At 50.0% G+C, this 20,148-nt stretch overlaps 9 protein-coding genes across 9 annotated transcripts; 4 read left to right on the top strand and 5 right to left on the bottom strand.

Annotated features, from left to right (window-relative positions):
* Positions 1-157: 157 nt before the first annotated feature.
* On the bottom strand, positions 158-1,286 carry MRS44_016654 (uncharacterized protein; the record flags this gene model as incomplete). The annotated part of the gene is made up of 2 exons (XM_065618117.1): positions 158-471; positions 533-1,286. 2 exons carry the CDS (start codon positions 1,284-1,286, stop codon positions 158-160), a joined length of 1,068 nt encoding a protein of 355 aa, XP_065474189.1.
* Positions 1,287-1,987: 701 nt separating this feature from the next.
* On the top strand, positions 1,988-2,776 carry MRS44_016653 (uncharacterized protein; the record flags this gene model as incomplete). The annotated part of the gene is made up of 2 exons (XM_065618116.1): positions 1,988-2,011; positions 2,201-2,776. The coding sequence occupies 2 exons, from the start codon at positions 1,988-1,990 to the stop codon at positions 2,774-2,776; spliced, it is 600 nt and encodes a 199-aa protein (XP_065474188.1).
* Positions 2,777-3,552: 776 nt separating this feature from the next.
* On the bottom strand, positions 3,553-6,592 carry MRS44_016652 (uncharacterized protein; the record flags this gene model as incomplete). Its single annotated transcript, XM_046272824.2, has 3 exons — positions 3,553-4,158; positions 4,218-5,640; positions 5,697-6,592. 3 exons carry the CDS (start codon positions 6,590-6,592, stop codon positions 3,553-3,555), a joined length of 2,925 nt encoding a protein of 974 aa, XP_046130763.1.
* Positions 6,593-6,895: 303 nt separating this feature from the next.
* On the top strand, positions 6,896-10,733 carry MRS44_016651 (uncharacterized protein; the record flags this gene model as incomplete). Its single annotated transcript, XM_065618115.1, has 7 exons — positions 6,896-7,175; positions 7,228-7,909; positions 7,966-8,212; positions 8,317-9,057; positions 9,108-9,598; positions 10,203-10,453; positions 10,507-10,733. The coding sequence occupies 7 exons, from the start codon at positions 6,896-6,898 to the stop codon at positions 10,731-10,733; spliced, it is 2,919 nt and encodes a 972-aa protein (XP_065474187.1).
* A 669-nt stretch (positions 10,734-11,402) lies between these two features.
* On the bottom strand, positions 11,403-12,351 carry MRS44_016650 (uncharacterized protein; the record flags this gene model as incomplete). The annotated part of the gene is made up of 4 exons (XM_046278670.2): positions 11,403-11,754; positions 11,818-11,982; positions 12,045-12,230; positions 12,281-12,351. The coding sequence occupies 4 exons, from the start codon at positions 12,349-12,351 to the stop codon at positions 11,403-11,405; spliced, it is 774 nt and encodes a 257-aa protein (XP_046130766.2).
* An 18-nt stretch (positions 12,352-12,369) lies between these two features.
* On the bottom strand, positions 12,370-12,992 carry MRS44_016649 (uncharacterized protein; the record flags this gene model as incomplete). Its single annotated transcript, XM_065618114.1, has 4 exons — positions 12,370-12,502; positions 12,557-12,609; positions 12,657-12,678; positions 12,736-12,992. The coding sequence occupies 4 exons, from the start codon at positions 12,990-12,992 to the stop codon at positions 12,370-12,372; spliced, it is 465 nt and encodes a 154-aa protein (XP_065474186.1).
* A 1,983-nt stretch (positions 12,993-14,975) lies between these two features.
* On the bottom strand, positions 14,976-16,643 carry MRS44_016648 (uncharacterized protein; the record flags this gene model as incomplete). Its single annotated transcript, XM_065618113.1, has 3 exons — positions 14,976-15,530; positions 15,582-16,507; positions 16,562-16,643. 3 exons carry the CDS (start codon positions 16,641-16,643, stop codon positions 14,976-14,978), a joined length of 1,563 nt encoding a protein of 520 aa, XP_065474185.1.
* A 493-nt stretch (positions 16,644-17,136) lies between these two features.
* MRS44_016647 (uncharacterized protein) lies at positions 17,137-18,165 on the top strand (the record flags this gene model as incomplete). The annotated part of the gene is made up of 1 exon (XM_046271103.2): positions 17,137-18,165. The coding sequence occupies one exon, from the start codon at positions 17,137-17,139 to the stop codon at positions 18,163-18,165; it is 1,029 nt and encodes a 342-aa protein (XP_046130768.2).
* A 650-nt stretch (positions 18,166-18,815) lies between these two features.
* On the top strand, positions 18,816-19,608 carry MRS44_016646 (uncharacterized protein; the record flags this gene model as incomplete). Its single annotated transcript, XM_046271066.1, has 3 exons — positions 18,816-19,059; positions 19,116-19,398; positions 19,449-19,608. 3 exons carry the CDS (start codon positions 18,816-18,818, stop codon positions 19,606-19,608), a joined length of 687 nt encoding a protein of 228 aa, XP_046130769.1.
* Positions 19,609-20,148: the final 540 nt, after the last annotated feature.

The following is a 20,148-nucleotide window of genomic DNA, read 5'->3' as shown; positions in this document are numbered from 1 at the left end:
AATGCTGTGAGCAAGCTCCTTTACATATCACCGATATAAGCTAAACAAACGAGATTCACGATAGAGCAAAGGCAGGTAGACAAGATTCAACTTCTGTACAATGTGCGTCGATCTGTCATATCACAATCCGGCAGAAATAAGAACTTGGCGACTACACCTACACTTCATTGTTTGCCCCAGTAGCTTCCCGAGATAATTCAAAGACATCCCCAGAAAGATACGCCTCTACTCCATCGCTCCACTTGGTCCCAGCCTGCTTCAGCTTCAAAAGCCCTTGGCACTTCTCGATGGCCATTCGGCATCCAACAAGGCCATTGAACTGAGATAGATCACTCAAGTTGTCAGGATTTGGAAGCGACTCTTCTCCATGGTCATAGTGTGAATGCGATCCCTCATCCTGGCCTCCGTAGGTGTGGAAGTTCTCAATGGGACCCCAGAGGTCTATCACTCCAGGTTTATATATGATCGGATCTGAAGTGTGTCAGAAAAGGCTCCGATCGATCGCTGCTTAAAGTCTTGAGGGGCTACTTACTCTTTGAGATTCTCTCGCCTTCGTTCAAAGGCTTGCGCTTTGTGTGACCGATGGCATATGAGTCTTGGATAATGTGAAACATGCTACCCAATGCTCGGCGTCCAATGTCCAGCCCGACGAATCCGGAGTTGCCCGAAAGATATGAGGCCAATGAATCCCAACTCATTGGAAGCGAGCCCGCGGGACAAAACGCTTTGAGCTTTGTGTCTCGCGGCTTCGTCTGGGGAGTGATTCCGTCTTCCCCATTGGCGAGCTTGTACATGACTTCAAGCCACATCATGATCTTTCCCTTCGTCTCCTCAGCGGGCTCCCCTGCCTTGGAGGCCATGCAGTGCAGGAACTGGAGGTCGCCATAGTGTGAGCGACCAGTTGGGTTCTTCAACCTGGCCGGGTTAGGGGGGCCAGTCCACTGTTTTGCTCCTTCTTTGTAAGCAAGGCCCCATTGGAGTCCGGTTGAATACTTGTGATTATTCTCGCGCTTATCGTCGAAGAGAAGGCAACCAGGATCATCGTTCCAGATTGCACCACGAATGTATTCCCAGTCATGGTTGCTGGCATTGTCCAAGGTCGTGCCTGAAGCCACGCCGAAGTTGCCATTGATCAGGGCAGCCAAAGTCAGGCTTTCATGAATGGGCTGGAAAAAGAACCCCCCTGGTCCACCCCTAACCGCCATCATCGGGGCAATCATGACTTCTTCTGTGGCGTCACCATCGGTAGAGGATGGAATGACGCCGATGTTGTCGCTGAGAGCCATTGTGATGGAATGCAAAAGAAGAGACAAGATGTGGAGGGATGTGTGGGCGAGGACTTGTTGGCTTAGTTACTGTACTCTCTTAAATGCAGCATCAAAAGATAGAACGACTACTGCCCATAGAAGGTCTTAGTATCTTCTTGTCTCGTTCGGTATCATTCAGCCAGCCTCGACACCCCAACTATTATCCCATGAATCATCGCCAACGCTCAGCTCGCCATTTGCAATCTCGTCACGTAGTGATTGCCCATTTTACTTGCTCATGAGCCTTTGGAGTGAAACACGCATAATACTATTGCTTTTAAGCGCCTAGGCGGATAAGCATTGTGTGTTCCAGACCGAGGATACGAGCAGGTATCTTGAAACACGTGCGTGCGTGATATCAACTTGTAGGGCCCAATTAATAGCAATATTGTTTCAAGAATAGCGCAGTGGCTGGCTGGAGGCATGTCGGAATTACTAGATTGAGTAATGGGGGCCTTGGGAACATGGCCTAGGCCACTCCCGTGTGCCAACCCCGCCTTCAGCTCGCCACCATTGGGGCATCCAGTAACTGCATCGTTCGTCGACTCAGCCGCATTTGTGGAGAAAACGGCGCCTTTCCGCGACTATTGATGGCTCTAGAGCGACACTATCGAACAAATGCAACCTCAACTTGACCAAGATAGAGAAGCTTCTGTGATGTCACTCTCGCTACGCCCGACATGTCTGCTAATGGCTCAAACAGCGTGAGCTGAACTCATGTTCTTCAGCCGTTGATTGCTACAACGCCAAGATATGGTGTGATTGTCGAGGAGCTCTCTATGTCTGAGTATCTGCGATGAGTGATCTCATACGCAAGGCAGAAAGAAGGGCTCAATAGCTTCCGTGGCCTGCGGCAGCTTTTAGGGACAGACGTTCCTATTGAACATAAATAGGACATGCTCCCGACAGTGTCGGCCTTTCTCTCATCATCCCAACAAGTTCCATCATCAAGACATCCCTTCATCTGCTCTCAAGTTTTAAATATCCTTCCTTACAACTTTCGCACTCCTACACAGTCATGTCTCAGCAACCACCTCAGGAGCAAGGCCAAGTCCCCGCCGATGCCAACATCGGCTGGCAGGGAGCTCAAGTCCAGCACTGGCCAGACCTACCGTGTCAAGGCCGCCGATTACGACATCGGAGACAAGCCCGAAGACGAGAACAACATCGTCGCCGCCAGCGGACCCAAGTTCTCCAGTGTCAAGGTGCACTGGGAGGTTGGTACTTCCGGCAACACAGACGATGAGACCCGAGACCGTACGGCTATCACTTGGTACAAGCTCGAGAAGGCGCCAATTTACTCTCCCAAGCAGTGGAGGCTCACCATTGCCTGTGAGGACACATACAACTATCGATTCTTTGACGAAGAGCCCGACTATTACGACCTCAATGTGTGGCTGACCAGCGGCACCCACTGGGTTGAGTACAACTCGGAGAGGCCTACCATTGTTAGTGTCTCGGGGATTTGATTCGGATATTGGAGCGCAAGGTGTGAATGGGAGGGAGGGGGCGGTCTATCCTCGGCTGCTGAGTGTTAGGAGTTAGTTGAGGCTAGAGCAGACTGGCAAATGATATCGCAAAGTGGTAAAATGCCTACTACACTAATCAATGTGACAAGCTTTTGATCAATTCTTGACCAACAGTGAGGACTAAGCACAGTGTTTGATTGGTCAATGATTCGGATGCAGTGTCTATTGCCAGCTCATGTGTGGCCCCGTGATCGGTCATAATCTCTTACAGTTCAAGTGGAAATAAGCTGGTCAAGGGATTAGAAGCGAGACCAAGATTGCAGTTGCAGTAAAGATACTAATTAAGAACTATGGAAGACAGAAAGTACAAGTGTACAGGAGAACTTGGTCTTACAATCCTCCTATATCAAACAAAATACTAGAAGAACACCCTACAACAGCCACAAATATCTATTCGCGACAAGTATTCTCAGATATTAAACCCACATAGTTGAGAGCTTATACACATGCGCGCTACCTCCTATTTCACAGTCGTGAGACACAAATTCAACGGCTAACCATGAACTGGGAAGAGGTTACTGCCTGGGCCCCGTGGTATCCTCATGCAGAGTTCACTATTGGAGGTTATTTGTGGGCAAAAGATGTTCTATTCACTGCCAGATGCTGCCAGGTTCATTCTAATTAACTCACGCATCCAATTTGAGCCTGGCCCCAAACACTCCTGTGAGGTCCGTCTCGATCCGGTGTGCATCCCAAGAGGCGAAGATCCCTCATTTTCATACATCCGGCTCCAGTGCATCCTTTATGTCGCGATACACATCCTCTTCGGATCTTCTATCAAAAAGTCTCCAAGGCATCACATTTCGGTATCCTCCCCTCTCTCCACTCATGATACTAAACACGCACGACATTCCCCACGACGAGCAGAGCCTCCCTTTCCCCTCATCCCACAGCGTAGGGTCCCCCTTAGCAAACTCCAGAACGTTGGCTGCGATCCCTACACCGATGGCTGTGGCGTAGGAAGTTCCGGAGATGTACTTTTCGGTCCTCTTCTTGTTCTTCCCCTTGACGCTTGACTTGATAGACATACCTAACACGGCAAAGTCCTTACCCTTCTGAGCCGTTGGGTTTGTTTTGCTAGGGTTTCCATACCCGTCGGTCGAATGGACACAGATGACTCCCTTGTGAGAAGCTGGAAACCCGATACGGCGATTACCTCCCCAGTTTGATGCTGCTGCCATGACCACTACTTTCTTCGGCCAATCGTGAGGGGGGTTGAGCACTTTGTCAAGGGCTTTTCTTATTGTCAGGTTCTCGCCGTCCATTGCCATGGATAGTGATATGATATCGACTTTCCACACTCCGGCTGCCCACTCGATAGCCTTCATCAGTTGATATTGGGTTAGTCGCTCTCCTCCAAGCTGGTTAGGGGGGCTCATACCTGGGCAACCTGCCCCGGGACTTCTGGGTCCAACTTCCTTCGTTTAGACACTTTTGCAATGTAGATCTCAGCAGCAGGTGCAATCTTCAATATCAGCCTTGTGATATGGGTTCCGTGGCCACATTCATCGGCGCAATTGTCGACCTGGCCACCGGTCCAATTTCTCTTGTCTCTAATCCGGGTCTTTGCAGCACGGATCCAATTATCGTCCGCGTCCATTCCGCTGTCAATGATGGCAACCTTGATCGGCTTCTCGTTCGGCGCACCGTTGGCACGGGGCTTGATGTACTCTCCCATGCTGTTTATGAGTGCGTTCAAGTGTTCCTCTGCCGCTTTCTGTTCGTGTTCACTTGTTCCCACCTGCTCATCGTAAAGGGATGGTCGGCCGTGGATGCCCGCGTCATCATCATCAGTGATTTGTTTGTCGTCGCCTTGCTTAGCTGCCGCGACGGAACCCCCAGGTGAAACGCTCGAGTTCTGGCCATTTACGTAGCCCAGAGACACGGGAGCGGAGGGGGCTCTGGGGAGATAAGCCAGTTTCTTAACCGGCGACTCGTTGGGTATGGAATCTTGGGTCTTCCGTTTTCTTCGCTCGGGGCTTACAACGACGTCTGACCCGGTTCGGCTTGTTGACTCAGAACCAGCAATGAGCTCGAGTTTGTGGACTATCTTTTCGTATATCACCTTTCTCATGAATCGAATTTTGCCTGCGGGATCCGTGCGGCCGTCACCGTTACTGAGGGTTGCCCAAAGGCTCAGACAGTTTTCAACAACCTCCAGGTATTTCGACGTAAACGGGCCACCATCTGGGTCACGGCGCAAATCTTGAACGATGTTCCCAAGCTCCAGCCAGCTCGAGAGGTTGTAGTTTTCGTTTGGATTGACCTGAATCTTTAGAGCCTTGCCGTATAGGACTTCTAAAAGGAGCTTTGCAAATGAGAGTACGACTGGACTCCCGTTTTTGAACATCTTGACCATTTCGGTAGCAGCATTCTCATTGAGGTTCGGTCGGAGCGAAACGTACAGCAGGCGTTTCTTTCCCCTCGCTGTGTTGGTAGAAGTTTCCCGGAAATGGACATTGTCGGCGATCCAGCTGTGGGAAGCCAGTTCAAGCCCCTTGTCGAAGAAATGCATCAGACATCTCGAAAGCCCGAGTGCCACCTGAGCCTTTGTTGCCGAGTCGACTCTTTTGTCTGCTGTATTGTCAAGGTACGCTTGAACATCAATCGGCTTGAAGATATCTTGCTTAAGTAGCTCGCTGAGGGATGTGCCATCAAAGCTGTCACAACGTAGAGGGTCCACAGACAGCCGGTCTGTAACATCAAACACCCCATTCGAGTTTACCATGATGTAAAGTTTTCTTCTGCAGTGCATTGCCCAGCTGATTCGATCACATATACAATGCTTGACAGGATCGTCGAAGCTAAGGTCACATAGTCAGTCAAAAGCTCCCACTTCAGCAAAAAGGGCCGCACTCACGCAAAGTTACCGCATTCAGCGTTCTGCCAGATGAGAGTACTTCCAGGGCAACAAGAAATGAACATTTCCAGGTTACGCTCATGCCCTAGACGGCCTGAGTATAAATCGTCCGTCACGTGCAAGCGGATCTCATGCGTTGTCTTCGTGACGCAGCCGAGCTGCCGAAACTCCTTGAAGATGTCCTGAACAACATTGCTCACGCTTTCTCCAGGGTGCTGGTCGAGTTCTTTTTGTCCATGTGACTCTGTCACTGGCTCCAAGGAAATGAAGGAGCAATCGTCGCTTGGTTGGGGCCTGCCTTGTATTGTTTGCAAAATCTCGCTCCATCTTCTCAAGCTGCCCATGGCCGAGTCTCCAGAGTCTGTCAAAGGCAGGACAAAAAGGGGATGTAGCCCAGTCGCAAGGCTGAACGGCCTTTGGTCGGTGGCAACGCGCGGCGAGGTGAGAAAGGTCATCAGGTTGTGGAGTCGTGTAAAGTCGGTTTGCAACGTGGTGAATGTATCAACTCTTGCTCTCAATTCCACCGCCTGGCTATCCTCACTCTCGATTGTCTCTAGCCACTCATTCCGGTCGGTTGAAGCCCCCTTGCTTGTGATAAGAGCGAGGTTGACCATGGTGTTGAGCGTCTGAAGAAGATCTAGCGCGGCTTCGTCCATCTTTTCGAAAATCCCTTTTGTGAGATAATTCACCCCGAGGTTTGTTCTGAGAATCGACTCCAAGTCCATTTCGATCAAGGCGGCATTATTTCCGCGTTTCTTTGGTCTGGTGGGAGGTGCACCGGCAGGTGAGAATCGCTCAAGTCTGCCAGAGACGCAGGCGCCGAGTGTCTGTAAGTAATTCCACGCCGATGACTTTGTAGTAGGAAATATCTTGCCATCCTTGAGAGATTCTTCCATGGTCGTTTCCCATGTATCCGTGGTCAGGTCGTCCGTGGTGAACAGTTTTGAGGCAACAGAGAGGGGAACCAAAATCAGGCTGGCGCTTATCAACCGGTATTTCTACCCTTGGCTTTCTTTCGCATGCGCCTATAGGATCCTGTTCTTCTTCGGAAAATGGGCTTCTCCGGGTCGCACATTCGGTTGAACTCACATTCCGGTCGTGTGGCTGACATCCATGGCCATTCTGGGCATCAATATTGAGCGTTATCCTTGAGGCATTTTGCCAGGCTCCGACTATCGATTATTTGGTGCGTCCTCAAGATGGCCACTGAACTTCTTGATATAGAAAAATCGATTTGCGATATTGCGGTGGAGTGTGAAGAGTTATTCGAGGTACAGATTGCGCGATTCAACAATGCTGGAGATCAAAACGGAGCAGCTCTAATCGCAGAGCTCGGTCATCAGTTTTCCGCGTGGGCAAATTCAATGAGGGTGTTTGAGAAGGCAAGCCTGAATCTTGATCGCAAGCTCCAAGGCCACCCCGAGATCCAGGATCAGGTCCTGAGAGGGTTGGACCTGATGCAGGCAAATTTGGCCTATGGTGAGCCCTTCACATCTCGCTACCTTATCCGCTTATCTCACAGCAATATGAGTTCACATGCAAGATGTTTCTTCTGAGGAGGGTAGGGTTGAAGATTCAAGCCCGAGTCACTCTCTTCGTCTCAGTATTGAAAACGTCAAAGCCGTTTCCGAGGCGCTGAAAAGACTTCATCAAATCGGGATGGCCATTCGACACTCATCGACAACGAGCCATACTAGACGGGCTAGAGAGTACACTGAATCTCTCGATTTGAGTTCATTCACCCAACTCGCATCGTTGGCCCTGAAATCACTATTTGCTACAGCAAGTCCGGAGCTTCTTGAACACCTTACGGCCTCAATGACGGACACATACAGACAGTTCATCTATCGGAGAAAAGACATCGAGCCTCCAAAGAGAAAACAAGACTCCCGACTCTCCATCATCCCGGAAGATTCAACCAGTGACGACGCATCGGGAGAAACCACGTATACTCCTGGGCCAAGCCAATCTGTGTTATTGGACGTCACTCGCCCTCAACCTGCCGTGTCGCAGTCCAGGCCTACCACAATAGACACGAAGGAAGCGGCGTCCAGATTAGGCAAGTTAAAAAGGCCCTCGGCCTCAACACGACGTAGCACATCGTCAGTCCTGGTCAGTCAAGTCGATCACCCCAAACCAGCCGAAGACAGCGCAACGTGTGACTGGTGTTTCTGTCCTCTTCCTGAAGACACCTTCGAGGGCGACAATTGGCAGTGAGTTTTATGCGCCTAGCGTGAGGTTACTAACCTTGGCTAATATGCGATGAAAGGCAGCATATCAATGAAGACCACAGACCATTCATTTGCATATCAGACGAATGCATAAAATCGTCGTTCTTGCCGAAATTCTCGACGTCCAGCAAGTGGTTCCAGCACATGTCGGAAACCCATGGCCCAGACTGGCACCGCCAGGTGTATGCACCCTCGCAGTGGATCTGCCCCTTATGCCACGGCAACACTATCAATTATCCCAGTCCAGAGGATCTGGAAATCCACCTCGACAAGGAACACGAAAGCGTGGGGCTCACTGCCGCACAGAAAAAAAAATGGTGATAAAGCAGAGCCGGGCTTCTTGTCCACGGCCCCGTGGCGAATGCCCTCTTTGCTGCTTTCCTATCAAGGACGGGCAGACTTATGGCCAGAACTCAACAAATAGGAACGAAAATAACAAGAGATCGCGGTCACCTCAGGACGCTGAGGCTGATGGCGAGAATAAGCGCTTCAAAAAACAGACAGGCCCTCAGACGTCGGCTCTACCTGAGAGCAAAAATGATCCCGACGGGTCATCCTCAAGATCGAATTCAGACCCTGAAGTGATTGCGGGGCACGTTGCGGGACATCTTCGAACAATCATGCTCCTCACGCTCAAGATCATATCAATTGAGGGCCCTGCCGAGGTTTCGTCAGATAGGCAAAGCATATCAGCGCAAACCGACTATCACTTGTCCCGAGTCGCCTCCAGTGACAAGGACCTGGAAGAAATAACCGGCATTTCTGTTGAAACTTCGGATCATGGAGGAGAGGTTGATGAATACCATGATCTGCAAGACACTCAAGCCGTGATTCCAGATCTCGACGAGGCTATCACTTGGGATCACGTTGGCATTGAGGAGGATGACCCCATCCATGATCCCACATCATTTATTCCTATCCCTCAGGTTGATGCCAAAAAAACGGCTGATCGCTCGATTTCGGACGTGCCGCCGGTGGATATAATATACGAAAAGCTTATGAGGAAGAAGAGCAAAGGTCTAGGCGGGCGGGCTCGGGACATCTTTCAAGGCACCCACCTCGAGAGCCTTGGGCTTCCGGGATTGGCATACGCCAGGGCTCGGATCAAAGCCCGTGGTGGACGCCACCAGGTATGTGAGCTGCCCGTGGGAAAGATCCTTCGTGACTCAACAGTAAGCAGATAATCGTCATTGACAATTCCAAATCCATGGAGTCGCATGTCGAGCATGTTGCCAAAACCGCCAGGGTTATCAGCTATTTCACAAAGGTAGCTGACACTGATGCCATGGATTTATTCTTTACCTCGGATTCGACAATACCACGAAAGGTTTCGACAAGCACAGCGGTTGAGGTGGCAATCAGGAGGATGAAATTCTATTACGGGAAGTGTGACATGGCAGACTGTCTTGACAATATCATGACGGCACTTTTACGAGACGGCAAGGGTTATATCAAACCCACTAGCATATATGTTTACACTGATGCTAATTGGAAGGAGGATAACGACGTTGAGAGTGTCATCCGGGACTCTATCAGGCGCCTGGCCTTTGCGAACCAGCGCCCGTCGACACTCATGTTTCAGTTTATTCAGTTTGGCGACGATTCCAACGGCAAATCTCGCCTCCAACACCTTGATGACACGTGCAAGGAACATCATAGGCTAGTAGAGTAGTAAGTACATCGTCTTCCAGCTCCTGCCCGCGCGGGAGCATCTTCCTTCGGCATGAGCTAACAGATTTGAGTGACATCGTTGACACGAAACGTTGGGATGATGAGGTTGAATCAATCGTCATTGGGAGTATTTCTCGGGAAAGCGACGTCCCTGCCATCAATAAACACGGTGCTTTTTAGCATTGGGTTTCAATGCTATCATGTGTTTTACTAGAGGTTCTTTGATCTGGTGTATGACTGATGTCATTGAATAACAAGAACCAGAAGAAACCCCATAAACAGTCGATGTGAAGCCTATTGATTGTGGGCGATGAGAACGAGAGGTCCCTTCTGAAAGTGGGATTCTGTTGGAAATTCACTGCCAAAACTGCAGCGCCCACCATGTTAGGCGGCACTCCCCTTCTTGCCCTATTGCCTTACCAATTCAACAGGGTTACTCAATAGAAAACCAATGAGGGCGGAATGCGTCCAATGCTTGGCTGGTGATGTCAGAGTTGTCGGGAGCTCCGCAACCGGACCGGGCTCTCGGCCGTCCGGACCGATTGCGGAGCATCCGGCACTCCAATTCACATGCAACCAAACCCAACTCAACCATCGAAGCAAGCCCAGCCAGTGACCCCTCACTACAGTCACTTCTTCTCAAAACGGCCATGTCTCAGGATCAAGAGTTTAATGAAACATTCAAGAAGGGCCTCACGGTGCGTGGCGAGGTCCTTGGCGAGCAATACGTCACCAAGGCAGTCGAGTCGCTCCAGAACGAGTACTGGAAGCCAGCCCAGGAGCTCATCACCGAATATGCTTGGGGCACAGTCTGGACACGACCCGGATTAGACAGGAAGCAAAGAAGCCTGCTCAGTATGTGATTGGACTTCCTTGGTCATCGATGGCTCATCACTAACTACCTACAGCTTTGGCCTTTCTAACCGCGCAAAAGGCTTACCCAGAGCTGGCACTTCACACCAAGGGAGCTCTACGAAATGGATTGACAGAGGTTGAGATTAGGGAGGCCATCTTACAGTCGATGATTTACCTCGGTGTTCCCGTTGGCATGGAGGCTATGAGGATCACGGAAAAGGCAATCAAGGAGTTCCAGGCGGAGAACAGCACAGAAGCAAGCAAGGCACAGAGTTCTTAGACCAGGTTCAGAATATTACACAACCTATGGAGTATGCAAGTAAGAGCCGCATCCTTGAGCTATTTATTCCATGATTTACTCTCTTGGTGCTCTGAGAAGGTGACCCATTGCGACCAATGCAAACCCAGCCAGCTAAGCGAAAACCAAAGAGCCCCGTGATATCCAAGCATAGCGCTGACAAAAGCCAGCGGATCAACGAGAATGGCGTTGTCAAGGTGCCTTCTGTCTCGATTTTCCATGCTAAACCCTTCACAAATAACCCCAGGTGTCCTGTCTTGGCTCTTCAAATTTGCAAGGGTCTGTTGTCTCATTGCGTTTCGGATTTCTTTCCAAGCTCAATGCACATCGATCTCTTCCAGGGACTCACCCGCCCATGGAAGGATCTTGGCTTCCCACAGCTTGATACCATGTTGAAGTCTTTCGGCAAGAAGGGTGTTGATGTCATTCGCAGCATGATTGGTAAATGGAAGTTGGTGTTGAGGTACACCGACATTGATGCCTTTGACCTCAACCACGGTTTTTGTTAAGAGCTGCAGCAATACCCTTGCGGGGTGCTAATGGTTAAACTTGACTTTCAAAAACAGTGCGGGCTCCCCACACGTAACTCATAGCAATAACGAACTAAGTGAGGCATGGCTCGCCCCGAGCAGATGAGGAGACATCTCAGACCTAGATGCCGAACGCCTCGCCGACAACACCGACGACAGTGGCACAGCTATTGTGGTAGTTGGGAATGACCTTGAAGGTCCTGCTGGCCCTATCCCATGTGAATCCGTGTGTCTGCCCCCTCCTGGTAGGGCTACCGCTGCCCCCCAGTTCGATTAGGATACCGAAAACACTGATACTGCCGCCGGCAGATGATGTCTCCCTGAGCTTGGCGTCAAGAAGGCTGGCGGTCGTGGTGCCCACGGTGATCTCGTAGCCCAAGCCACTGACCACGACGAGTTGGCTCACCCTGGCGAGGGTCCGGACCTTTCTAGGGGCATCTAAGCGGAGCCTGTACTTGGAAACGTCGGCGACCCTTGAGAAGTCAGCAATAAGCTCAACCAAAGTTCTATTCATTATCAGAATAGCCATGACATACCATTTTCCAGTGGTGATGGTGACGGCCTCGAGATTGTCGTAGGTGACCTTGATAGAGACCTGAGATGCTTCTGAGCCAGTCTGCAGAGTACTGGATTCTTGAAAGTGTTTTCCGCTAGCACTGAATGAGAACCATCCGATGCTGGCTCCAACACCAGCTCTCCTTCTGGTTTGTCCAAGTTGTAGTCGGACGTGTCTTTCCCCATATCAATTGTGACTTGGATTGACTCCGATGGATTGTAGTCGGAGCCAGAGGACTTCTCCATGGCGCTCTGCACGAACGTCTTGTAGTTAGGGGCATCATACAAGGAGACACGATAATAGGATGGAGGCTGGACCCTTTCGCCGTTTTGCTGATTGCGGATCAGCTCTGCCGGGGTGAGAACATCTCCAGCCGCAACGTGCATGTTGTAGCTACTGCGTGTTAGCTTAGGGCGTCATTGATTGTCTGGTTAGAGATGTACCCGTCACAGTCGATGCTTGGGTTCAAAGCCGAGCCGAGCGCATCTTTGTCCTGCTTAACCGCGGGGGACATGGGACCGTTCTGCTCAAGCTAGATCTGGATGATTGTCTGGGCGATGGCGTCGGCGTTCTGCTGCGCCGCACTCAAAGCAGGGGCGCGGCCGGTATCAACCCAGATGGGGAAGGGATGGGTGGCCAAGCCCATCTGCGTATCCCTCTCCCACCTAGATAGAGCCTTTACCTTTCCTCTTTCCAAAGCCACTTTTGCGCCTTCCTACTGGTCGATCGCAGAGAGAAGAGTAGCGTCTAGATCAGGGTTGCTTCTGCCTCCCTGGACTAAGTCAGCGACATGGTCGACAAACCGTACACGCTACATACCAAGTCAACCCAGTTCAAATAGCTGGGATTACGCATCAGTACCCATACTACAGCCATCTAGTTGAAAGGGGGCACGTACTTGCCAACAGCTTGATCGAATCCATGAAAGGCGGAAGGGCTGTAATAGGTATTATCGGTGGCCAAGAGGTTGTTGCCGAGGTCGTACAGGCCCTTGGCCGTGTACTCATTGGGGATGTAAGTACCGGCAGGGAGGCCCTTCTGAGCCTCATTTGCCAGGAAGAAAATCTTGCCGTCTTGACCTGCTCCAGGAACCTTGTTCTTGATTTGCTGGCCATATTCGAGCCAAAAGAGCTCAGAGGCTTTGTCGAAGGACATGTTGGGAGACGGCGAAAAAAACTCGGTACCGTTGAAATTTATGATGTGGCTATTTTGGAGGGTAGGAAGTGGTACTTTGGTAGGGATAAAGATCAAGCGGAGGTGGGATCGTTGTGAGATCTTATACTCGAGGCTCAGCTACCTTGGCCTCTTTTGTGCTGCGCTATGTCGAAAGCTGGTGCAAGTCTTCACACTTCCCTTCACCGCTAGACAACTTTTGCGAGCCGAGACCCTTAGCAGGTCAATAAGCTGTTCATCATCAACGCCACAGAACCATCAAAAGCCCAGTTGATAATTGTGTGGGACGCACTATGGGCCATCCTCGATTTCGCCTACCTTGCATCTTGTTTGCGCTATCGATTGTCGATCGATCAGGTGGGAGTGCTCGAGTGGTGCATAAGACATGTAAGAGGCAGAAATTTAACGGTAATGCACCAACTAGTGTTGCAAAGCGCACTCCTTACATACGCTTGGCTACCCGGCTAGCCCATATGGCGATTTTTACTTTGGTCCAGAACGAGTTGATCCATTATCGTGGCAAAGACCTGCTTTGTCACATCCACAAAGAACAGACTGTCTGAGACATCAAATCGTGCGCCTTGTTTAGTTATCTCTTTGTTAGCAGCAAAAGGTTATAGAAGAGAGTGAGGAGGTTAAGCTGCTATAGAGCTACGCGCAGGTAGGTAACAAGATATAATAGTCTTAATTCTTACCCTACTTAGTTTATATACGTTTTTCCTTATAACCTTAGTAGCTCTTAGATCCTCATAGTCTAGTTAGCTTCTAAGTAGCTAATTAGCTATATTTTCCCTTCCTTTATATTACTCCCTTAGGCTAATACCTCGGGCTTCTATTAGCTTCTATTGGCCTTTATAGCCTAATTAATAGCCCAGATATTTCCTAATTAAGAGGCTTATAATAATCTTATACATTTGTGTCTGGGATGATAATAGATTAAGGCATTCACGCCAGTATCATAACTACTTACATTAATAGAGAGCGGTTAGAAGAATGCCAGGGTTATGCAAATTATGTAGTAACCACTAAGAGGAATATTGGTCGAACACGTTAGCTAGCCAGCCACTTTCGTCCACCAAGGCCTATTGTACTCTTGATGAAAAGAGGGCGTGCTCTCGAAGAGCCCCACTAGTATCAGTTATCTTACACCTCGATGAAATTACAGCCCTATGTGCCATGAGTTCACCAGCTCACGGTGCTGCCAATGGTCCTTAACAGATTCAGCAACAGGGGCCATAATCGGATCTACATCACCCCCTCATAGTGGCCAGAACGATCCTTCAGCTCCACGCCATGTGATAGCGCTGATAGTTTCCCCAGTCAGCCAGCCACATCCGGCCGCCGAGATCAGTCTGGACCATCGTTGGGAATAGACAATTGATGGATATCAAGTATCCAAATAAAAAACACATTACCTTGTATCAGCGTTCAAGGTGGCTAAGTGCATACGCGCACGGCATTTCTATATGCCCTTATTCATACACCTCTCTTGTGAAAGAAAACGCCATCATGTGCCGGTTATGGCAAGTTTGGCTGTGCAGCCCGTTTCAAGACCAGACAAAGACTGCGGTAGGCCTTGTCGACCCGAAGATGGTCTACTACCGACCACTCTATAATCTGCCACAGTACAAAATGACTACTGACTACTAGATTGGGTCTGTCACTCCACCCGTTGAGGCTTTCCTGACCGTCACTCTAGCTGAAATGGATCTACAACTGGAATTTGTCAGTGGCAGTAGTAATAGGCTGGGACTTCCGGCGGGTGGCGATGGATTTCCTATTCTCTTTGGAGTTTTCGCCGATATCGTCTAGTCACTTGAATTGATGGAACACTAGACACTTTTGAGTCTATTCTTCCAAGTTCAGCCTCTTCGATATATTTATCTAACTAACGTCGCCGCCCATGTCACTTTACTTCAAACAGAAGGCTCTATTCATTTCAGTCTTGATAGCCAGTCCCATTGTCTAGTGCTCTCGTGCTCTGAATAAGTGGCCCTTTACGATGAAGAGCAAACTGAGCACAAACCCAAGCCCAGCCAAGCCAACAGAGAACCACAGTGCCCCGCGATAACCCAGCAGTCTGTCATGTTCATTCTTCCCGGCCTTGTTGATGTTCGTCTCTACAGTGCCCGCAAACCCAAGTCCAATGGATATGCTGTAGTTGATGACCGTCAAAACCACACTTGCACCCATTCCCTGAAACTCCCGAGGCACCGCGTTCGAGAAGATGATGACAGCAGACGGAAATGACGTATCCATACCGACAGTAATAATAAGGACGCTGAAGAAATAATAGGTCCAGTAAATAGAATGAGGAGGTCGGCTTGCTGCGAGGATGGAGCCCACGAGGTAGGCAACCTGACCGACGACCATGATCCAAGACGCTGGAATCCTCCCAATCAACTTGCCCACGGCTAAAGCTGATACCAAGCCAACGGGGATGACGGGAACGAACCAGGCTGCTATTTGAAGAGGAGTATTTCCTCCAATATCCAGAGCCACTTGGCCGATATAGTAGACCTATGACCATCGTTAGTGTGCAACTTCTTTTGTAAGAGAGCAATTACCAACCCAGATGCCAAAACACGCCCAGCCTGTTGCTGTGCATGCAAATACGAACCCGATGTCAGAGTTGAAAGAGGCTAGAGGCAAGAGAGGGGATTTCGCCCAGTATATCTCGATGCCGAAGAACACTGCTCCAAACGAGACACCAAGTATGAGACAGACGTAAACGTAAGGCTGCTTCCAGCCAACCACAACAGCCTGATTCCAGGCAAAGTTGAACAACACCAATGCGGTAACACCAGTCAAGCCGCCGGGGATATCGAGTGCTTCGAGTCTCTCTCGGAGTGGCTTAGTCTGCTTCTCCTGAAGAGGAGGTGGGATTGTCCACTCAGCAAATGCAGCAATACCAGCAAGTGCAATGGCCAGGCTCCAGTAGATCCACGGCCACCAGGCGAGGGCAAAAAGGCCTCCAAATAAGAAACCTGCGATGGCACCAAAGGGAGCAGCGCCGCCAAACCATGCAAATGCCATGTTCTGGCGCGGCCCAGGTGCAAAGGACCGGCCTAGGATACCAAGTGCATTTGGTAGAGTCAAAGCAGGACCCATGCCTTGAAACACACGGCAAAAGGTGAAAAGAACGTGATTGGAGTAGACCGATAGACCGGCAACCAAGGACCAAATCGAGTACCAGCTCATCCCAATGACGAGCATCTTCTTATGGCCAAATTCATCGCCAAGTCTTCCGCCGATGAGAATGAAAGTGCCGAGAGTCAAGCTGTAGCCTGCGATGAGCCAGGAGAGTTGACCTGGATTGGTGATGCCAAAGGACTCTCCAATCAGACCGACAGTTGCGAGGGTGTTTCCCAGGCCAACCTGATTGGTGAACATGGCTGTGCAGAGAGTTCCAACGAAAAGGATCTGACGAGGGGTTGAAAGGGCGTCCGCTGGATAAAGGATCTTGTCTTGGTCGGACTGCGAGCTAGACTCGACATCTAGAGACACTACGTGAGTAAGGTTGCCTACTGGAGGTTGCTGAAGCGACTTACCTTGAGGGACTTGAGATGGTGTCCTGCGTGGCGATTGGGTTTCTGGCTTTGGCTCCAGATCTATGTCAGATAGGGAGTTCATGATGGTGACAAAAGTAAATATCTCATTCAAGACCAGGAGGCAATGGCGAGTGAAGATTGAGTCTTGAGCAGAATCAACCAAGTCGGTAGGCCTTGAATTTATATCATATATGTCCTACTTGCACAACTCCTATTCCATTCATCGTTGCTTAGTTGTGCTGGTCCATGTCTAAGCACACTCTGATTGCTCATGTCAAGACAGGACTAGTGCCGGAGGTCTCGAAAGGTCCGCTCCGGGCCCCCGGCTAGGGCGAAACACCGAAATGTATGACGAATGACGTTTCTCAAACGTTGAATAATCTAGTAACTGTACGAAATATACTTATATCCTTGGTTACTCAGCGTTTTCATGATCCGTCCGGAGTCTATCAACAGCAATTTATATTAACAACACATTTGTCCCCCTTTTTCCAGATATCAAAGAGCTCGCCCCCACATCAATCTCCAATCACTCTTCCTCGACATATTCTCTCCCCAACTTGACACTTCACATCATGAGTTCGTCTCAATCCATTGTTCCTCCTCAGGGATTAGTGCTTGTGACTGGAGTCAATGGCTTCATCGGTTCTCACATCGCCAACAACCTCCTTGGCCTCGGCTATCAAGTACGCGGTACCGTCCGCTCCACAGACAAGGCAGCCTGGATCACAGAAGCCATGCAAGAACGCAACCCCTCGAGCCATTTCGAAGTTGCGATTGTCCCAGATGTCACCGCACCAGATGCATGGGGCAAGGTTGTCCAGGGTGTTGATGGCATTGTCCACGTCGCGACAGACATGTCCTTCGACGCCGACCCTAACAAGGTCATCACACCTATGATCCATGGTGTCAGGAACCTGCTTGTAGCTGCGGCTTCGGAGCCTACAATCAAGCGTTTCGTCTTTACGAGCAGCGACCGAGCGATATCCAACGCCATCAATGACAAGGAAGTGACGCTTGACTCGAGCATGTGGAACGACTCGGCCGTTAAGAATGCGTGGCGACCACCGCCCTATGAGGCTGATCGCGCCTGGGACGTCTACGCGGCTCTCAAGACCCAATCCGAACAGGAGATTTGGGCATTTGCGAAGGCCGAGAATCCCAAGTTCATCATTAATTCAGTGCTTCCCTGCTTCAACGTTGGGCAGATTCTTCATCCCAAGCAGCCGGGAAGCACAGGGAAATGGGTACGAGACTTCTGGAGAGACCCTGACCATTACAATGATCTTCAGCAGTTTGGTGCCTCGTGGTACATCAACGTGGAGGATACGGCGTTACTTCATGTCGCTGCACTTATCCAGGAGGATGTGAAGGGCGAACGGCTGTTGGGATTCGCAGGCCCCTTCAACTTCAATAGCTGGCTTGATGTGTTTCGCCAGCTAGACCCAGCGAAGCCTTGGCCAGCCGATGATCCATCTCAAGAGCATAACTTGTGCAAGGTCGATACTAGAAGGGAGGTGCAATTATTGAAGCGATTCGGACGGAGTGGCTGGACGAGCTTTTACGAGAGTGCCAGGAGGAATTGTCTTGAAAGCCGCGAATGAACATGGAATTGTACCTAGTTGGATGACATCAGTTAGTAATGTGCCAAGGACTCAGAATGCAGAATCATCATTGTCGCATCATTTCTACTGAGATGGCTTGCTCTCGCTATTGGCTCCTGATTGACCTTTTCAGCCATGTGAACTTACCAATTCTTTCTAATATTCTTTCTTGGACAATGTGCGGCTTCGTCAGCAGCTCACATGTTATCAATATGGCCATACCGGCTCGCAATGTCATTAAAGCCACCGCCCACGGCATGACAAAACACCATTGAGATCACCATTACACTTGAGATTAATTCACTACAAAATGGAAGAATTAGCAATCAGATCTCCCACTGTCTAAGATCCCACTCTTGGCCCGAGAGGGAGAGTTCTGGTGGGTGTCATCTTGCTGACAAAAGCCACTTGTCTTGGCGCAAGCCTCCGGAGGCTTCGTAAGGTCCGCTCCGGGCTCTGACATCAACGGTAACCACAGAACTGCCTTGCGAGATTATGCAGCATGAGACACCTATTGGGTGATGATGGACTGTGTGGACTACATTAATACGCATTGCATCTTGCAATATCACTCCAACATTTCTTGCATCTCATTCCCCCCATCCTCCTACAACCCTTCACATTCTCCTCTATCCAAGTACAATCTCCAAATGGCTCCCAACTCTCCCGTCGCCCTCATCCTTGGAGCTGGCTCCAACATCGGGCAACATGTTGGCCGCGCATTTGCAGCCAAGGGCTACAGGATTGCCCTCGCTGCTCGAAGCCTGAAGGAAGAAGACAGCACTCCCAGCCAGTTGCACATTCGCAGTGACTTTAGCGACCCGGAGTCTGTGGAGAAGGTCTTCTCGACCGTCAAATCGCAGCTCGGTACTCCAGGTGTCGTGGTTTACAACGGTACTGTGCCTTTCTGCTGCTGCCCCTCTCCCTATCACTGACACTCCTCTCAACAGCCGCTGCTGTGACTCCCAACGATGCCAAGAATCCCCTCAGCCTTGATCTTAAGGCCTTCACCCGCGACTTGGCCATCAACACCACCAGTGCTTTCGCAGCAGCTCAGCAAGCCGCTCTCGCTTTTGAGGAGCTCCCCAGCTCAGCGTCTCGTACCTTCATCTACACCGGAAACTTCCTCAACGACCATACCATCGTCTCACTCATGGATCTTGGCGTCGGAAAGTCCGCGACAGCTCATTTCATCAAATGCGCTGCTGAGGCGTACGCGAGCAAGGGATTCAAGTGCGTACTCATCTTCCATACTACATGACTCGATTACTAATTCAATGCAGGTTCTACTACGCGGACGAGCGAAAGTCAGATGGTTCAAGTGCCTCCGCTGCCATTGATGGTGCTGCTCATGGAGAGTTCTACACCAACCTTGCTGAAGGAGACTCTCAGGGACCATGGCAGCAGACTTTTGTCAAGGGGCAGGGGTATACGAAGTTCTGAGCTTGCCACCAATGCAAGTTGTAGTAGTAGCTGAGCTAGGTATCTAAGTAGGTATTTGAAGTTTGAACAGAAGCTCATAATTATCGGCTCTTTTCTATTCCAAATTGTCTCTGAAACAAAGGAAGATACCCGGTCCCTCACTATCTAGCATGCGGACGAGGAAATTTGCAAGCACTGGGATCCGGACAGCTATTGTAAGCTCTCAGACAAAGCCAAGCTAGACAACAAATAATTACTAAGGAGTTTTCCTTATTGCTATATCTCACAAGTTCTACAAAATGGGTAATTGATAGTTCATTGACAATGACAGGGTTGGGCGAGCCCGAGCATAACGGGTGTCAACGGCCAAGCATAACGCTCGTGAATAGCCGAGCACAACTCTTCTTAACAGCTAAACAGTTGTCAAGAAGGTCAAATTGATCTCTCCGGCAAACATAACGACAAGAGATAGACAATAAAGTGTTAAAATAAGTAGCTAGATTGCATGAACAGCGACGGCGTTCCTATTTCTTTCCTTGATTGCCACCCTCGCTTCACACC

The sequence above is a fragment of the Fusarium solani genome (assembly GCF_023522795.1).
Source record: "Fusarium solani strain SB1 chromosome Unknown bctg00000012, whole genome shotgun sequence".
NCBI lineage: Eukaryota > Fungi > Ascomycota > Sordariomycetes > Hypocreales > Nectriaceae > Fusarium > Fusarium solani.
Note: the sequence above shows the minus strand (reverse complement) of the source record. Positions and strands in the feature narration are given on the sequence as shown.